General features: G+C 42.1%; 1 protein-coding gene across 1 annotated transcript; it reads right to left on the bottom strand.

Annotated features, from left to right (window-relative positions):
* Positions 1–5,560: 5,560 nt before the first annotated feature.
* On the bottom strand, positions 5,561–19,024 carry LOC124033474 (mucin-2-like). Its single transcript, XM_046345499.1, has 20 exons — positions 18,977–19,024; positions 11,488–18,778; positions 11,172–11,377; positions 10,588–10,759; positions 10,220–10,467; positions 9,838–10,021; positions 9,477–9,678; positions 9,078–9,250; positions 8,880–8,949; positions 8,657–8,778; positions 8,411–8,442; positions 7,908–8,076; positions 7,640–7,744; positions 7,471–7,511; positions 7,152–7,274; positions 6,928–7,026; positions 6,720–6,848; positions 6,531–6,570; positions 6,206–6,329; positions 5,561–6,003 (listed from the first exon to the last, which is right to left on the bottom strand). The coding sequence occupies exons 1-20, from the start codon at positions 19,022–19,024 to the stop codon at positions 5,790–5,792; spliced, it is 9,792 nt and encodes a 3,263-aa protein (XP_046201455.1). The 3' UTR covers positions 5,561–5,789.
* Between the last annotated feature and the right edge of the window lie 220 nt (positions 19,025–19,244).

Here is a 19,244-nt window from a genome sequence, read left to right as displayed (position 1 = left end):
TCTAGTAGAGAAATGAGCCACCAACCTGTGTCTCAATTTTGTACACATTTTGGCAAGAAAAGTATGGTATATAAATCGAAGAATTAGCAACAAGGCAGACAAAGCAATCAACGGGATCCTAAACTCTACAGCCCAGTCTGCACATCAAGCCACCACTCTCATCACCAGAAGAACTGTCTGTCTCACTTCTCTCACTGTCTGACAAATTGTTAACACCTGACACCTCCCAATCTGCCAATCTTTACCCATAAGTGTTCACATAACCACCCCCAACCCCACCCCCCTCCCCCCACCCCTCTTGTGTAGCAACCCAGGCAGATCACAGGGTAATCTGATGTTTTGAAGGGATCGGGGGGGTTACAGATGAGCTATTGTCCCTGGTGGCCTTTATGGCCCCACCATATTATGGACCTACATTCCAGCTCTGGTAAACCCCTCAAAGACAGGAAGGGTGACCCTGGTTCCTGTGTTAAGTTGTAATTGGAAATCACCCCTGTTGGGCATGACCCCTCGTGGGACCTCGCCGCAACAACTACTTGTCAGCTAGTCAGCTGTTCTGAAGATCTCTACATCAAAAAATGACACTAGACTTTGATGCCCTTGCCAAGAGAGGTGACCAGAACCATTACTCATATTAAGACCAAAGCCATCAAGAGTGGGGTAGACCAGGCTTGTGTTTTCTTTCCCTGTTTTCAGCAATCTTAAACTATGATTATTATTTGTATTATGGTGACAGTTATTGCAGGGAGAACTATCCAGCAATACACTTGGATGCTGGCCTTGTTATTTCTGGGGTTCCAATATCTATGTCCATTATATCAAATAAAATGTACAGAGGGGCATAGTGGTTGAAGCCAAAAGGCTGCAGTAAGAAAGAAGGGAAGAGAAGTGAAAGCCTGTAAGTACAATTCATGTTTGAGAAGGTTTTGCTTAAGAAAGTACAGATGACCTTCCTGTCGTTCAGTGCTAGAGTTTGTCCCACCTCCAATAAAAATGTTCAAATGCCAAAGAATGGGACATGTAGCTGCTCAGTGCAAAGGACAGAACATATGTGCAAAGTGTAGAGGGGAACATGATTATGGTGACTGTGTGAGCATTGTCAGGGCATAGTGCAGCATTTGGTGGATGCCAGGTGCAGAAAGAGGCAAGAGAGGCCGAAAGATATAACATCACTCATAATGTATCTTATGCAGAGGCTGCAAGGCAGATTGGTGGAACTATTAGGCAGAATGTTGGAGATAATAGGGCTACTCCTGGAATAAGTGGACCTACTGTAGGAAATGTTGCTTAAGCTAGCCCTGACACGGTTACGAGACCTGTTCAGAAATCATGCTCTTACAAATGTGTCATGTCAAAGGATAGTTAATCAGATTGACTTCATAGCCTTCATTGGAAAGGTTATCAACCTGACGGCGTTTGTGGAAAGAAGAACTGCCAGGTTGAAGATCATTGTGGAAGCAGCACCAGAGATTTAAGAGTAATAGATATTACTGTCGCCATGATTGTTGATATGTTGATTCCTAATAAATACTAATGTCTCAGTACGATGACAATTATAGTTATGATTCTTGTCATCCTTCAGTGGAATGAAAGTAGCCTTATTGCTAACAGACAGGAGTTTAAGAAATATGTAATTGATGGAGGTATCAAATCTGATGTGATATGTGTTCAAGAAACATGGTTTAGACCATATCCTGATTTTGGTATTCCTTGTTATTGTTCAATAGATCAACTGGACAGGATGGCGGTTATGCTGCGTTCATAAGAAAAGGTCTTGTATATTGTAATATACCTGCCCTAACTGTATATGAATGTGTGATGCACAGGAGGTTAGTGTGGCTTTAATTGGGGAGGACAATAAAGGCACGTGGTTAATGGCTGGAGCAGAATCATTGAAAAGGTATCAATAACATCAAACATGTGATTTAGCACGTAGGGTCATTAAGTCTGTCTAGAGAAATACATGGAGACTGTTCTGCTCTACAGTAGGCAGAGGTACTGGGTTGGGGGATGTATGGTCTATGATGAAGAAGATGACTGGAAGAAGCATGTCCACTTGAATTCCAGTTTTGGCTGTGGGTAAAAATAAATAAAAAACGTCCGTAACTGATAAAGAAAAAAATTGACTTGTTGGAGAAGACATTTGCTAGGGTACATAGTGGGGTTACATTGGGCGAAGTATATATAGTTGAAGTCTGAAGTTTACATACACCTTAGCCAAATACATTTAAACTCAGTTTTTCACAATTCCTGACATTCAAACCAAGTAAAATGTCTCTGTCTTAGGTCAGTTAGGATCACCACATTATTTTAAGAATGTGAAATGTCAGAATAATAGTAGAGGGAATGATTTATTTCAGCTTTTATTTCTTTCATCACATTCCTAGTGGATCAGAAGTTCAAATACACACAATGTATTTGGTAGATTTGCCTTTAAATTGTTTAACTTGGGTCAAATGTTTTGGATAGTCTTCCACAAGCTTCCCACAATAAGTTGGGTGAATTTTGGCCCATTCCTCTTGACAGAGCTGGTGTAACTGAGTCAGGTTTGATGGCCTCCCTGCTCACACACGCTTTTTCAGTTCTGCCTACAAATTTACAATGCGATTGAGGTCAGGGCTTTGTGATGGCCACTCCAATACCTTGACTTTGTTGTCCTTAATCATGTAACTAATTAACTAGGAAGTCGGGGGACCAAGGAAAAATATTCAGATTACAAGGTTATAATTTCCTAATATAACCTTTCAAATATGTTCATATCTCATCCATAGTCTTCTGATTAATTAATTATTTACTTTACCTCACGTTAGTCTCATTCCAAATGTCGTAAATTGTTGGTTATCTGCACAAACCCGGTCTTCACTATGAGTCATCCATACATCAATTGTCTTAAATCATGTATTTATTACTATCTAAGTAATTCACAGAAATGCATAAACAAACAAACAAACAAGGTAAATGTGGTTACATGAAATGATAGGAGAATGTACCCTAGTGGGCTAAACCGGCATGGCAGCTTGTTAGACAAAAGGGGAAGTGGGGGTCGACTAAGAAGTCGCTACAGAGTTAATAATTATAACAATTGAAATGCTTATCCTTTACACATGAACGCTCACTCATTCGGGAATAATCGCAATCAATATATATATTTACGCTCAGTGTGTCGTCTTGATCGCTGGTGAGAAGTTGGTTTATTTTGTAGAATTGTCCGTCTCTCTCCCTCTCTCTCTCTCGGTTGTGGTTAGAGGGGATGGTTCAGAGTGACATTCGTATTAGGAAGGATGTTTCGGCGGTTGTCGTTCTTCGCGTTCAATGATACCGAATTCATAGCTGCAGACTAGTAATTAATATCAAATACTTCTTATTCTGTCGGTATCGATAGTCTAAGAGTTTAACCACGTGGTATGGTTAAAAGATACAGCAATGGTCTACAAACTGTGTACTCCCGTGATTGAGAGAAACATGGTCTGCAACCTTTAGCCATCTCGTAATTGAGGTAAGGTCGGTCTGCTGATCGAAAACCCGAGTGGGGGTTTAATTCGGAAGGGCCGAAAAGGGCTGTCCCAGGATGTCTGACCCTAACTGGGCTCAGGGGCGGTCCTCTGATTTAGTTCAAATCAAAAGGGAATTGTATTTTTCTTCATTAAACAGTCCAAAATCATATTACACAATTATACAAACAGTATCGTACTCACTCATTCATCTTATACAACAATTAGATGTAAACCTCATATCTAAGGCTATTATATAAACAGTGTTATGGTAATGTGGCCACAGTCTCCATTGAGCTTCCCCAAGTTGTGACAAACGGACCAGTTCATAGCTGGATTCTTCACCGATCTTTTATACTTTCTCCGGAACATGAAATTTGTCCGTACCTCAATTCTGTGAGGTGGAATGAATTGCTTTGTTCTCTATGAAATTTTACTCTCTCTATACTGTGTCCATGAGGAGATCCTCAGGAATTTACGACGTCTCTCTGACCACAGTCACCTAGTTGAAGGAGGCAAAGGGGAGGCAGGGAGAGGGGGATGGGGCTTGATATACCTAAAGAGGCCAAGGTCGTGACAGCTCTGAACCCAACCAAGGATCATCAAAAGTCGTGCAATAAATCCTCGGACAGCCCAAAGATTCCTAGATGCCCTTCCAGACTCCCTCCGCCTACCCAAGGACATCAGAGTACAAAAATCCGTTAACTTAACTGAGGAACTCAATTTAACCTTGCACAATACCCTAGATGCAGTCGCACCCCTAAAAAGAAAAAACATTTGTCGTAAGAAACTAGCTCCCTGGTATACAGAAAATAGCCAAGCTCTGAAGCAAGCTTCCAGAAAATTGGAATGGAATTGGCACCACACCAAACTGGAAGTCTTCCGACTAGCTTGTAAAAACAGTACTGTGCAGTATCGAAGAGCCCTTATTGCTGCTCGATCATCCTTTTTTTCCAACTTAATTGAGGAAAATAAGAACAATCAAAAAAAAAAATTATACTGTTGCAAAGCAAACTAAAAAGCAGCATTCCCCAAGATAGGATGTCTTTCACTTCAGCAGTGATAAATTCATTCACTTATTTGAGGAAAAGATCATGATCATTAGAAAGCAAATTGTCCTGAGTCTGCACAACTCTGCCAGGACCTAGGATCAAGGGAGACACTCAAGCATTTTAGTACTATATCTCTTGACACAATGAGGAAAATAATCATGGCCTCTAAACCTTCACGCTGTTTACTGGACCCTATTCCAACTAAACTACTGAATTAGCTGCTTCTGGTGCTTGGCCCTCCTAGGTTGAACATAAAAAACGGCTCTCTATCCACCGGATGTGTACCAAACTCATTAAAAGTGGCAGTAATAAGGTTGTTCTGATTCTGTCACAATGGAATGGCAAGGCTACGTGCTCCAGCAGTTTTATTGGTTATCTGGCTTGAATGGGCATTACATTATATTTAAAATTTGAGATTTTTCCTTTATTTAAATCATGACACATTATGGAAATAAATGTTTTATCTGCGTTTTGTTTGCTCTTAAAGTGTATTTCTCAACCTACTGGTTTTTGCCATGCCATTTTTGGACTTGATTGAAATATACCCATTGAGCTTTGAAGAATATAACTTAAAAACGACTCATGATCTTAGTTCAACTGTCGTACCCCATCAGAAACCCCAAAATAAGCTTGTTTGACTTCTTTGTTTGTAAATGATGTAATTGTAAATAAACACTGTATAGACTCAACATGATTAAGGACTAGATTCAATCTGTACTGTGGAAGATCTGTGTTACAGAGAAATTAATATATCAAGGTCATTTTCGATTGAGCAAAACATATGCTGCATTTACCGTTAATGTGGTCTCTGCAATCGCTGGAACATTCCCTTTAAAACATGCATATAGTGGTCAAAAAAGTGATCTGATTTAATCTGGCCCTTAAATGATAATTTTGAGCTCATGGATGGTAGGTCCTTACATCCATAGCTCTGTTTGTGAATTTGAGAGTGGTTACATTTCTCCAGCCCCATTTGAGAATTGCTCAAAGAGCAAAAGGAACATGCAGAAGCACATGTTGAAGTTGCTGTTGTTTATTAATCACTACAAATGAGAAAAGAGATTCTCCACTACATTTATCATAGAAAATACATTAATTCCACAATGAAGGTATAAGAACATAACACTAAGTGTTGCCAAATGTAGAAATACACTGGCATGACAGATTTAATTAAAACGTAACAAGAAAACATTCTATGTCATGTCGACAATTGCGATATCAGTGTGCATGTTGTCTCCCTAGACGTTTAGCGCCTCCTCCTGCGCGGTCTCGTTGTCCCCGGGGCAGTGGTCGTGCCTGCATCACAGTCTGTGACATGACATCCACACGACTCAACGTGGATGTAGGAGTGCTTGACCTTTGATCCATCAGGGCACATCAGCTCCACCTCTTTCTGGCTAGTGGTCGCCTCTTGGCAGCAGGAGCAGTAGTGCATCATGGTGTTCGCCTCTGCTGAGTACCTGCACATTCACAGAAACACAAGAGAAGTTGAAAAGAGGGCTTGAATTCCCTGGGTTGTCTTGACAAGATGAGCACAGGAGCATTAAATAAGTCAAATTGTCTCCTAGTTCATAAAGGGCACGCTAGACAGTGAATAGATGATCACTAACTGGGGCCTGCATGACATTGACTAGTGCTGCATTCAGCATATGTAGTACTTACATAGAAGAGGTTCCACAGTTTCCTGAGCAGGAATTGATCTCCACAGGCTCAGAGGTCGCACAGCCACTGATGACAATTCTAGTGGTGGTGTACTTCATCTCACAGACATTGCTACGTTCTGTGCCTGGTCAGGGAAGATGCATCAAGAGTTAGGCTATTGTTTGGTATGACAGTAGATGAAGCAGAAACAGCCAACATATACAGTTTTGGCCAGTATGTAGTCACACAATGTTTCCTGTTGATTTTGTTTAGGTGACATAGCATGCTAGTATTAACCAGTAGATAGGTGGTTATTAGGAAGGCTTTGGCTGGACGTGTTACTTACAGGTCTTGCAGCATCCATTTGCGTCTGTCTTTTCTGTGCCCTGGGGTGAAAAATAGGAGAGATGATTATGAGATCGTTATGACCCAAGAGCACTAGGAATGATAGTAACATTCTGAGTGAGAAAGGAAAACAGTGTAACTGCAGTGTTGATTGTCCCCACGATGGAGGTGAGATAGGACAGAAACTCACTGGGACACAGTTCTCTGGGCTGAATGCAGGGCACACAGTCTTCACCTCCACTGGTATATATTGGCCACCAGGTTTCTCACATGTGTACTTCACACATTTGTCACCAGGTGGTGACCACGTTTCGTTCACCTATCGCACAAGGAGAAGATGATGTTTCAGATCATGCAGACAGATTATGCATTCTCATACACACGCTTGTCGTACTCACCTGAATAGTGTGTTTGGTCTTATCTGGCATAGTAACCACACAGCTTGTCTGTACACACTTCCCACAACACTGACCAGGTATGGCCTGATACTGGAAGCCCTAAGACGAGGATGGAGAGCCATCATTGAATCATTGTTCACTTGTTATATAAGCATGCAGCAGCTTCCAGAGTAGGCTACTGCAAGTTTCTTATAAATATGTAAATTAATTGATCATCTTTGTACCTGTGAACATGTAGTGTTGCAGGAGATATTTGTGCACACAATGTTGTTGAGCTTGGTGCTAGGATCCATGATCGAGCTGCAGGTGCAATTCTCACAAGTTCCTTTAGGAACTTCAGCACCAGGCTGGAGTGAAAGTGAGAGACAAAAGTTATCATCCACTATAACAGACTGTTTGAATAGAGGAGGGTCAGAGTGGAAAGGGGGCAGTTCTATACTAGAATGTGACCAATTATGAGGGCAGCAAATAAGCTGTGTGTGTGTGAATCTTTCAGAAGCTTGTTGAATTTCAATTAATTTCTTTGAAATTACTTATTCTTACCTGGTACTCAATGTTATTGTAGACACATACACCCTTAGGAACTAAACAGACACACATTTAAAAGAAATCAGTCAGTTATACCAGTGATTCATGTCAGAGTTAACACAAATGTAACCAGTGATACAGGGGAATTACAAAACCACTGATGAAGTAAATCAAGGGGACTTACCACAGGTATACTCTGGACAGCAACTTGAGATGGACGTGCTTATAATTGCCTCCCACCCTGGTTGGCAGTCCATCATGACTTTGGGGCAAAGCAGTGCATCGCACTCTGTTACAGAGGTAACCAATGAGAAGTGATTAAAAGACAAGCCGATAGAGGGTCAAATAACCCCTATGACCCTACAGAACACTTCAGATAATCTTGGTCTAGTACTGTATGAATAAGAGTTGGCTTTCTAATGATTTACTGAAGGGTCTGCTCCATCACTCACCACATGTATATTTCTGGCAGCAGCCTTCTGTCTTGTTCACCAGTCTGTATCCAGTCTCATTGCAGATGGGTGTGGCTGGTGTGGGGCAGGTGATAGGCTGGCACTGGACAATCATGGAGTCCATGTCACAGGTGCACTGCTGGCAACCACTCTCCCATGTATCACCAGGCTTAATGGAAAAACAGGGTAATATCAGGTCAATACAGAGACAGAAAAGAGTAACTCAAATGTTTTTGTTCTACAATGAACTGGATTTAACCATGACAGTTAATATGAACCATCAATATGTGAGAATAAATGGGTTGGAGGTAGTTATTCAGAGATTAAACGTTTTCTTCTGGTCAGTTCATTGGAAGGAATAAAGAGGCCAAGACCTATACTATGTCAATGAAAAGTATCCATCCAAGTATGTACGTTTCCCTGACTCACGTGAAATGCATCTCATGATATGTCTATGTGAGAATGAATATCTGGAGAATATTTAGATGGGAGGAAATTCTTACCATTTTGGGGTTGCCATCAGGTCCAGTGCAGCCTGAAAAAAAAATAGAGGGTGTATTTAAAAGCTTTGTCTCACATGGTTGGCGTCACATTCTTCACACCTCAACATCAACACATTTTGTTAACTGTTCCATTACAAATAAAGCCTGTAAGCCATTATTTATGATTCATTTAAGGTTTCAAAGTACAGAAAGGTCTCATTTTCATATTGATAGCTACCTGCAAAATGACCCATAACCCATTCTTACCACAGGAGACCACACAAGTATCAGAGTAGGTGCTGAACAAGACGGTTTTAGATGGACAGAAGCAACCCTCCTTCGTCTTATTGGTCATTTGGGTTTGGTTGTTCAAATACTTCTCATTATATCTGCATACAAAAGAGGTTTGGGATTATGCAGGAGATCATTTATTTTTTTAAACGCTCAAATTAAAGAAATTCATATAACATCAAATCAGACTAAAGCTTACTTTGAATTACATGTTGGTTCAACTGCTGGACCACATGGCATGTACACCTTAGTGGCTGGGCATGTATGCACTGCAGGACAAAAATAGATCACAGTTATGCTAAACACTAGCAAAAATATTTTTTAAGTAGTTGCCTAAGACAAAAGTAGCTTCTTATGAATTTGTGGCATGACTACTATGCTTGGATTCATAGCTCACCACATTCTCCATCGGTTGAATTCCTCCAGTCAATGCAGATGCCTTTATTTGCACATTCAGATGCATACGCCTCCAGACTATAGCAGCTAGAAATAGCATTGTTGCAGACATCTGATCTACAGGCCTGAATGAAGGCATCAGGAGAAACCGCTTTATGGCATTCCTCAAAGACCCTTTGAAATAAAATAGCATAGAGAGTGATTTAAAGAGATGCATGGAGTGCAACCTTAAACTAGAAATGCCAATGGAACGGTACCTGTATTATGATAAAACAGGTGTAATAATTACAAGTAAATTAACATTACAATTGATAAAACACATTAGGAAGTGAATTGTCATTTAGGCATTCCTATTGTGTGCTTGTTCCTTTTTTTAAACTTAGTTTGACATGTTGCTTACTTGCTGTTCATGATTTCACAAATGACTGTCTTGCAGGGGGTAGGGGATGTGCTTGGGGTTGCCGTGGTGGTAGAGGGTGGTGCTGTTGGAGGAGTTGGACAGTCCTGGTTTGGAATCAGCCACTGGCTAGCTGCGACTGAGCAGCTCTGTATCTGACCATTAGGTGACTGGCAGTCATTCTTCTGGGAATTATCACAGGTACCTTGAAAAATATGGATATTAAATAGGGTAAAACCTAGTTAGCAAGGACAAGTCATAGTTGTCTTGTTGTATGAAATTTCTATAGGGTGGTCTAGATAGGAGCATCTACTGAAGGTTTGAAACTGTGAAATGTTTATTGACCCTCTTTAATAATACTCACCACACTGGCCCTCTGTGCTGCTTTGGAAGAGGGAATAAGGAAGGTTGATGCTAAATGATGACCCCTTGTAAGACACCTGAACCTTAAGATCAGTGATCTCCAGCACGACTTCCACACCAGTACTTGTTAGAGCAATGTCACCCATTCTGTAAGCTGGGTAGATTCGTTTAGTGTTGACATATACCTGCATTTGTGTAGAAATGAATACACATTTAGATGTTTGAGTCATGTGATATCTTGAAAGTCGTAACATGACAATGTTAACCGCATTTTTGGTTTTCATTTAAATTTATGGGATTTCAATAAAGCATGATAAAGCAGCAGCATTATTAAAACATTATGGATATTCATTTTAAAAATGTATATTTTTTAAAATAGTTACCACATTTTCTGTTGTGTCACCAGATCTCTGCTGGGTTAGAATCACTTCATAGGATTTGTAATGAATGATAAGGGACTGAGGACAGAATCCACTGTCGGCGTTTCCACAGTAGTGATTATCAACAATAATGGTAAGGTTGTATTTGAAGTTGATTTCTTTCACTAAGGTGTATGAGCAGTTCTCCTGGAAATTGTAATATACTCCATCAAATGTCATGTAGTGAGATCCACCCCATCCACTGCATACACCTGCAACATGTTAAAATATGAGTTGATAATAATCTAAGCTATTGACAGAGGACATTGAAAACTAATGAGCATTAATGTCTTATTTTCACTCAGATTGTTGGGTTGTATGTTGTCACTTACATTCACATTCATACGTAAAGCAGCATCCAGTTGAATCATAGACCTTGACAGGTGGACGACCATTCTCACACTGTAGTGGCTCCACTGGCTTGCATTTTACTGGTAGCTGGACAACAATGCCGTCCTGGCAAACTGCTGTGGTACAGCTATTCAGCTGCCAAGATTCTCCATTCTGCCATTGATTTGATAAGGAAAAGCAATTACTCAAACATGCACAAGGAGGGTTTAACATACTCTAAGTGTACGTCGGGGAATGAACTCTACAAGGTGTCGAAAGCTTTCCACAGGGATGCTGGCCCATGTTGACTCCAGTGCATCCCACTATTGTGTCTTATTGGCTGGATGTCCTTTGGTGGACCATTCTTGGATTAGCGTGAAAACTCAGCAGTGTTGTGGTTCTTGACACAAACCAGTGCGCCTGGCACCTATTAAAATACTCTGTTCAACGACACTTCGATCTTTTGTCTAGCCCATTCAACCTCTGAATGGCGCACTTACACAATCCATGTCTCAAGCATTAAAATACCATTTCACCCATTTTATTTTTACCCCCCCAAAATACAGATATTTAGGTAAAAAATTACCTTTCTTGGTGGATCAGTGCTAGTGCAGTCTGGGGAGGATTGGGTTGTTGGTGGTGTGGTCGTGGTCTCTTCTGATGTTGTGGGTGATACAGTGGGTGGTGTAGAGGAAGGACATGGATTTGATTCCACTTCAACTTGGCACGTTGCTTTGCAGTAAGCCGTGAAGCACCACCCTGAACCATCGGTCACATTATACACTAGGTTCCCTGATAGTTGAGAAAGGCAAATATATGAACATTTCATTTTGCAAAGATCATAAAAGATTTGTGAAATGTCATTTATTTTGATTGTCTGAATGACATTTTTAACAGGTTACCTGGTAGATACTGTGTCCCATTAACATTGCAAATGCACTGGCTGGTGGTGACTGCTTGTGATGTAGGTGTAATAATCACTTGTGGCGATGCTGAAGGAGTCGTTGTTGATAATGTGCCTGTGATGACAACTGGCTCTGTTGTTTCTGTACTTGTTGTTGAAGGCTGTGATGTTGAACTTGAAGTTACAATTATATAAGTTGTAGAAGATGTAATTGGACCAGTGGTGACTTCTTTAGGTGGCTTTGTGGATGTAGATGGACTAGTCTCAGTTGTGGTTTCTTCAATTGTTCTAATTCCACCTGTGGTAGGTTTAATTACCTCTGTAGTTGTAGTGGGTGCCGTTGGAGTAGTGGTTGAAGTCGTAGGATTGGAAGTATTGACAACTGGCCCTGTTGTTTCTTCACCTGTTGCTGTGGGCTGAGACGTTGAGGTAGAGGTTTCAACAATTACAGTGGTGGATGTGGTTGTTGGGCCGGTGGTGACTTCTTTAGGTGGCTTTGTGGATGCAGATGAAATTGTCTCAGTTGTGGTTTCTTCAATTGTTGTTGTTCCACCTGTGGTAGGTGTAGTTGTTGTGGGTACATTTGTAGTTGTTGTTAAAGTTGTGGGATTTGAAGTTATCACAACTGGCCCTGTTGTTTCTTCACCTGTTGCTGTGGGCTGTGATGTTGAGGTAGATGTTTCAACAATTACAGTGGTGGAAGTGGTTGTTGGGCCGGTGGTGACTTCTTTAGATGGCTTTGTGGAGGTGGATGGACTTATCTCAGTCGTGGTTTCTTCAACTGTTGTTGTTCTACCTGTGGTAGGTGTAGTTGTTGTGGGTGAAATTGTAGTTGTTGTTAAAGTTGTGGGATTCGAAGTTATGACAACTGGCCCTGTTGTTTCCACACCTGTAGTTGTGGGCTGAGATGTTGAGGTAGAGGTTTCAACATTTACAGTGGTGGAAGTGGTTGTTGGGCCGGTGGTGACTACTCTCGGTGGCTTCGTGGATGTAGATGAAATTGTCTCAGTTGTGGTTTCTTCGATTGTTGTTATTCCACCTGTGGTAGGTGTAGTTGTTGTGGGTACATTTGTAGTTGTTGTTAAAGTAGTGGGATTGGAGGTTATGATAACTGGCCCTGTTGTTTCTTCACCTGTTGTTGTAGGCTGAGATGTTGAGGTAGAGGTTTCAACAATTACAGTGGTGGAAGTGGTTGTTGGACCGGTGGTGACTTCTTTCGGTGGCTTTGTGGAGGTGGATGGACTTGTCTCAGTTGTGGTTTCTTCAATTCTTGTTGTTCCACCTGTGGTAGATGTAGTCGTTGTGGGTACATTTGTAGTTGTTGTTAAAGTAGTAGGATTGGAAGTTATGACAACTGGCCCTGTTGTTTCTCCACCTGTTGTTGTGGGCTGTGATGTTGAGGTAGATGTTTCAACAATTACAGTGGTGGAAGTGGTTGTTGGACCGGGTGTGACTTCTTTAGGTGTCTTTGTGGAGGTAGATGGAATAGACTCAGTTGTGGTTTCTTCAACTGTTGTTGTTCCACCTGTGGTAGGTGTAGTTGTTGTGGGTGAAATTGTAGTTGTTGTTAAAGTAGTGGGATTGGAGGTTATGATAACTGGCCCTGTTGTTTCTTCACCTGTTGTTGTAGGCTGAGATGTTGAGGTAGAGGTTTCAACAATTACAGTGGTGGAAGTGGTTGTTGGACCGGTGGTGACTTCTTTCGGTGGCTTTGTGGAGGTGGATGGACTTGTCTCAGTTGTGGTTTCTTCAATTCTTGTTGTTCCACCTGTGGTAGATGTAGTCGTTGTGGGTACATTTGTAGTTGTTGTTAAAGTAGTAGGATTGGAAGTTATGACAACTGGCCCTGTTGTTTCTCCACCTGTTGTTGTGGGCTGTGATGTTGAGGTAGATGTTTCAACAATTACAGTGGTGGAAGTGGTTGTTGGACCGGGTGTGACTTCTTTAGGTGTCTTTGTGGAGGTAGATGGAATAGACTCAGTTGTGGTTTCTTCAACTGTTGTTGTTCCACCTGTGGTAGGTGTAGTTGTTGTGGGTGAAATTGTAGTTGTTGTTAAAGTTGTGGGATTCGAAGTTATGACAACTGGCCCTGTTGTTTCTACACCTGTTGCTGTGGGCTGTGATGTTGAGGTAGAGGTTTCAACAATTACAGTGGTGGAAGTGGTTGTTGGACCGGTGGTGACTTCTTTAGGTGGCTTTGTGGATGCAGATGAAATTGTCTCAGTTGTGGTTTCTTCAATTGTTGTTGTTCCACCTGTGGTAGGTGTAGTTGTTGTGGGTACATTTGTAGTTGTTGTTAAAGTAGTAGGATTGGAAGTTATGACAACTGGCCCTGTTGTTTCTCCACCTGTTGCTGTGGGCTGTGATGTTGAGGTAGATGTTTCAACAATTACAGTGGTGGAAGTGGTTGTTGGACCGGTGGTTACTTCTTTTGGTGGCTTTGTGGAAGTGGATAGACTTGTCTCAGTTGTGGTTTCTTCAACTGTTGTTGTTCCACCTGTGGTAGGTGTAGTTGTTGTGGGTGAAATTGTAGTTGTTGTTAAAGTTGTGGGATTTGAAGTTATGACAACTGGCCCTGTTGTTTCTTCACCTGTTGTTGTGGGCTGAGATGTTGAGGTAGAAGTTTCAACATTTACAGTGGTGGAAGTGGTTGTTGGACCGGTGGTGACTTCTTTCGGTGGCTTTGTGGAGGTAGATGAACTTGTCTCAGTTGTGGTTTCTTCAATTGTTGTTGTTCCACCTGTGGTAGGTGTAGTTGTTGTGGGTACATTTGTAGTTGTTGTTAAAGTAGTAGGATTGGAAGTTATGACAACTGGCCCTGTTGTTTCTCCACCTGTTGCTGTGGGCTGTGATGTTGAGGTAGATGTTTCAACATTTACAGTGGTGGAAGTGGTTGTTGGGCCGGTGGTGACTTCTTTAGGTGGCTTTGTGGATGCAGATGAAATTGTCTCAGTTGTGGTTTCTTCAATTGTTGTTGTTCCACCTGTGGTAGGTGTAGTTGTTGTGGGTACATTTGTAGTTGTTGTTAAAGTAGTAGGATTGGAAGTTATGACAACTGGCCCTGTTGTTTCTCCACCTGTTGCTGTGGGCTGTGATGTTGAGGTAGATGTTTCAACAATTACAGTGGTGGAAGTGGTTGTTGGACTGGTGGTAACTTCTTTCGGTGGCTTTGTGGAGGTGGATGGACTTGTCTCAGTTGTGGTTTCTTCAACTGTTGTTGTTCCACCTGTGGTAGGTGTAGTTGTTGTGGGTACATTTGTAGTTGTTGTTAAAGTAGTGGGATTGGAAGTTATGACAACTGGCCCTGTTGTTTCTTCACCTGTTGCTGTGGGCTGTGATGTTGAGGTAGAGGTTTCAACAATGACAGTGGTGGAAGTGGTTGTTGGGCCGTTGGTGACTTCTTTAGGTGGCTTTGTGGATGTAGATTGAATTGTCTCAGTTGTTGTTTCTTCAATTCTTGTAGTTCCAACTGTGGTAGGTTTAGATGTTGTGTTTACAATTGTAGTTGTTGTTAAAGTGGTGGGATTGGATGTTATCACTACTGGACCTGTTGTTTCTTCACCTGCTGTTGTGGGCTGAGATGTTGAGGTAGAGGTTTCAACAATTACAGTGGTGGAAGTGGTTGTTGGACCGGTGGTGACTTCTTTCGGTGGCTTTGTGGAGGTAGATGAACTTGTCTCAGTTGTGGTTTCTTCAATTGTCGTTGTTCCAAATGTGGTAGGTGTAGATGTTGTGGGTACATTTGTAGTTGTTGTTAAAGTAGTGGGATTGGAAGTTATGACAACTGGCCCTGTTGTTTCTTCACCTGTTGCTGTGGGCTGTGATGTTGAGGTAGAGGTTTCAACAATTACAGTGGTGGAAGTGGTTGTTGGACCGGTGGTGACTTCTTTCGTTGGCTTTGTGGAGGTAGATGGACTTGTCTCAGTTGTGGTTTCTTCAACTGTTGTTGCTCCACCTGTGGTAGGTGTAGTTGTTTTGGGTGAAATTGTAGTTGTTGTTAAAGTTGTGGGATTCGAAGTTATGACAACTGGCCCTGTTGTTTCTACACCTGTTGATGTGGGCTGTGGTGTTGAGGTAGAGGTTTCAACAATGACAGTGGTGGAAGTGGTTGTTAGGCCGGTGGTGACTTCTTTAGATGGCTTTGTGGATGCAGATGAAATTGTCTCAGTTGTGGTTTCTTCAACTGTTGTTGTTCCACCTGTGGTAGGTGTAAATGTTGTGGGTACATTTGTAGTTGTTGTTAAAGTTGTGGGATTGGAAGTTATGACAACTGGCCCTGTTGTTTCTCCACCTGTTGCTGTGGGCTGTGATGTTGAGGTAGATGTTTCAACATTTACAGTGGTGGAAGTGGTTGTTGGGCCGGTGGTGACTTCTTTAGGTGGCTTTGTGGATGCAGATGAAATTGTCTCAGTTGTGGTTTCTTCAACTGTTGTTGTTCCACCTGTGGTAGGTGTAGATGTTGTGGGTACATTTGTAGTTGTTGTTAAAGTAGTGGGATTGGAAGTTATGACAACTGGCCCTGTTGTTTCTTCACCTGTTGCTGTGGGCTGTGATGTTGAGGTAGAGGTTTCAACAATTACAGTGGTGGAAGTGGTTGTTGGACCGGTGGTGACTTCTTTCGGTGGCTTTGTGGAGGTAGATGGACTTGTCTCAGTTGTGGTTTCTTCAACTGTTGTTGCTCCACCTGTGGTAGGTGTAGTTGTTTTGGGTGAAATTGTAGTTGTTGTTAAAGTGGTGGGATTCGAAGTTATGACAACTGGCCCTGTTGTTTCTACACCTGTTGATGTGGGCTGTGGTGTTGAGGTAGAGGTTTCAACAATGACAGTGGTGGAAGTGGTTGTCTGGCCGGTGGTGACTTCTTTAGGTGGCTTTGTGGATGCAGATGAAATTGTCTCAGTTGTGGTTTCTTCAATTGTTGTTGTTCCACCTGTGGTAGGTGTAGTTGTTGTGGGTACATTTGTAGTTGTTGTTAAAGTAGTAGGATTGGAAGTTATGACAACTGGCCCTGTTGTTTCTTCACCTGTTGCTGTGGGCTGTGATGTTGAGGTAGATGTTTCAACAATTACAGTGGTGGAAGTGGTTGTTGGACCGGTGGTTACTTCTTTTGGTGGCTTTGTGGAAGTGGATGGACTTGTCTCAGTTGTGGTTTCTTCAACTGTTGTTGTTCCACCTGTGGTAGATGTAGTTGTTGTGGGTGAAATTGTAGTTGTTGTTAAAGTTGTGGGATTTGAAGTTATGACAACTGGCCCTGTTGTTTCTTCACCTGTTGTTGTGGGCTGAGATGTTGAGGTAGAGGTTTCAACAATTACAGTGGTGGAGGTTGTTGTTGGGCCGGTGGTGACTTCTTTAGGTGGCTTTGTGGATGTAGATGAAATTGTCTCAGTTGTGGTTCCTTCAATTGTTGTTGTTCCACCTGTGGTAGGTGTAGTTGTTGTGGGTACATTTGTAGTTGTTGTTAAAGTAGTAGGATTGGAAGTTATGACAACTGGCCCTGTTGTTTCTCCACCTGTTGCTGTGGGCTGTGATGTTGAGGTAGAGGTTTCAACAATTACAGTGGTTGTTGGACCGGTGGTGACTTCTTTCGGTGGCTTTGTGGAGGTAGATGGACTTGTCTCAGTTGTGGTTTCTTCAACTGTTGTTGCTCCACCTGTGGTAGGTGTAGTTGTTGTGGGTGAAATTGTAGTTGTTGTTAAAGTTGTGGGATTTGAAGTTATGACAACTGGCTCTGTTGTTTCTTCACCTGTTGCTGTGGGCTGTGATGTTGAGGTAGAGGTTTCAACAATTACAGTGGTGGAAGTGGTTGTTGGACCGGTGGTGACTTCTTTCGGTGGCTTTGTGGAGGTAGATGGACTTGTCTCAGTTGTGGTTTCTTCAACTGTTGTTGCTCCACTGAGGGTAGGTGTAGTTGTTTTGGGTGAAATTGTAGTTGTTGTTAAAGTGGTGGGATTCGAAGTTATGACAACTGGCCCTGTTGTTTCTACACCTGTTGATGTGGGCTGTGGTGTTGAGGTAGAGGTTTCAACAATGACAGTGGTGGAAGTGGTTGTTGGGCCGGTGGTGACTTCTTTAGGTGGCTTTGTGGATGCAGATGAAATTGTCTCAGTTGTGGTTTCTTCAATTGTTGTTTTTCCACCTGTGGTAGGTGTAGTTGTTGTGGGTACATTTGTAGTTGTTGTTAAAGTAGTAGGATTGGAAGTTATGACAACTGGCCCTGTTGTTTCTCCACCTGTTGCTGTGGGCTGTGATGTTGAGGTAGATGTTTCAACAATTACAGTGGTGGAAGTGGTTGTTGGACCGGTGGTTACTTCTTTCGGTGGCTTTGTGGAGGTAGATGGACTTGTCTCAGTTGTGGTTTCTTCAACTGTTGTTGTTCCACCTGTGGTAGGTGTAGTTGTTGTGGGTACATTTGTAGTTGTTGTTAAAGTAGTAGGATTGGAAGTTATGACAACTGGCCCTGTTGTTTCTTCACCTGTTGCTGTGGGCTGTGATGTTGAGGTAGATGTTTCAACAATTACAGTGGTGGAAGTGGTTGTTGGACCGGTGGTTACTTCTTTTGGTGGCTTTGTGGAAGTGGATGGACTTGTCTCAGTTGTGGTTTCTTCAACTGTTGTTGTTCCACCTGTGGTAGATGTAGTTGTTGTGGGTGAAATTGTAGTTGTTGTTAAAGTTGTGGGATTTGAAGTTATGACAACTGGCCCTGTTGTTTCTTCACCTGTTGTTGTGGGCTGAGATGTTGAGGTAGAGGTTTCAACAATTACAGTGGTGGAGGTTGTTGTTGGGCCGGTGGTGACTTCTTTAGGTGGCTTTGTGGATGTAGATGAAATTGTCTCAGTTGTGGTTCCTTCAATTGTTGTTGTTCCACCTGTGGTAGGTGTAGTTGTTGTGGGTACATTTGTAGTTGTTGTTAAAGTAGTAGGATTGGAAGTTATGACAACTGGCCCTGTTGTTTCTACACCTGTTGATGTGGGCTGTGGTGTTGAGGTAGATGTTTCAACAATTACAGTGGTGGAAGTGGTTGTTGGACCGGTGGTTACTTCTTTTGGTGGCTTTGTGGAAGTGGATGGACTTGTCTCAGTTGTGGTTTCTTCAACTGTTGTTGTTCCACCTGTGGTAGGTGTAGTTGTTGTGGGTGAAATTGTAGTTGTTGTTAAAGTTGTGGGATTTGAAGTTATGACAACTGGCCCTGTTGTTTCTTCACCTGTTGTTGTGGGCTGAGATGTTGATGTAGAGGTTCCAACATTTACAGTGGTTGAAGTGGTTGTTTGGCCGGTGGTGACTACTTTAGGTGGCTTTGTGGATGTGGATGAACTTGTCTCAGTTGTGGTTTCTTCAACTGTTATTGTTCCACCTGTGGTAGGTGTAGTTGTTGTGGGTGAAATTGTAGTTGTTGTTAAAGTTGTGGGATTCGAAGTTATGACTACTAGCCCTGTTGTTTCTTCACCTGTTGTTGTGGGCTGTGATGTTGAGGTAGAGGTTTCAACAATTACAGTGGTGGAAGTGGTTGTTGGGCCGGTGGTGACTTCTTTAGATGGCATTGTAGATGTATATGGAATCGTCTCAGTTGTTGTTTCTTCAATTCTTGTAGTTCCACCTGTGGTAGGTGTAGTTGTTGTTGCTACAATTGTAGTTGTTGTTAAAGTGGTGGGATTGGATGTTATCACTACTGGACCTGTTGTTTCTTCACCTGTTGTTATGGGCTGAGATGTTGATGTAGAGGTTTCAACAAATACAGTTGTGGAAGTGGTTGTTGGGCCC

This window comes from Oncorhynchus gorbuscha, linkage group LG04, assembly GCF_021184085.1.
Source record: "Oncorhynchus gorbuscha isolate QuinsamMale2020 ecotype Even-year linkage group LG04, OgorEven_v1.0, whole genome shotgun sequence".
Taxonomy (NCBI): domain Eukaryota; kingdom Metazoa; phylum Chordata; class Actinopteri; order Salmoniformes; family Salmonidae; genus Oncorhynchus; species Oncorhynchus gorbuscha.
This window is presented reverse-complemented; position numbering and strand designations above follow the sequence as displayed.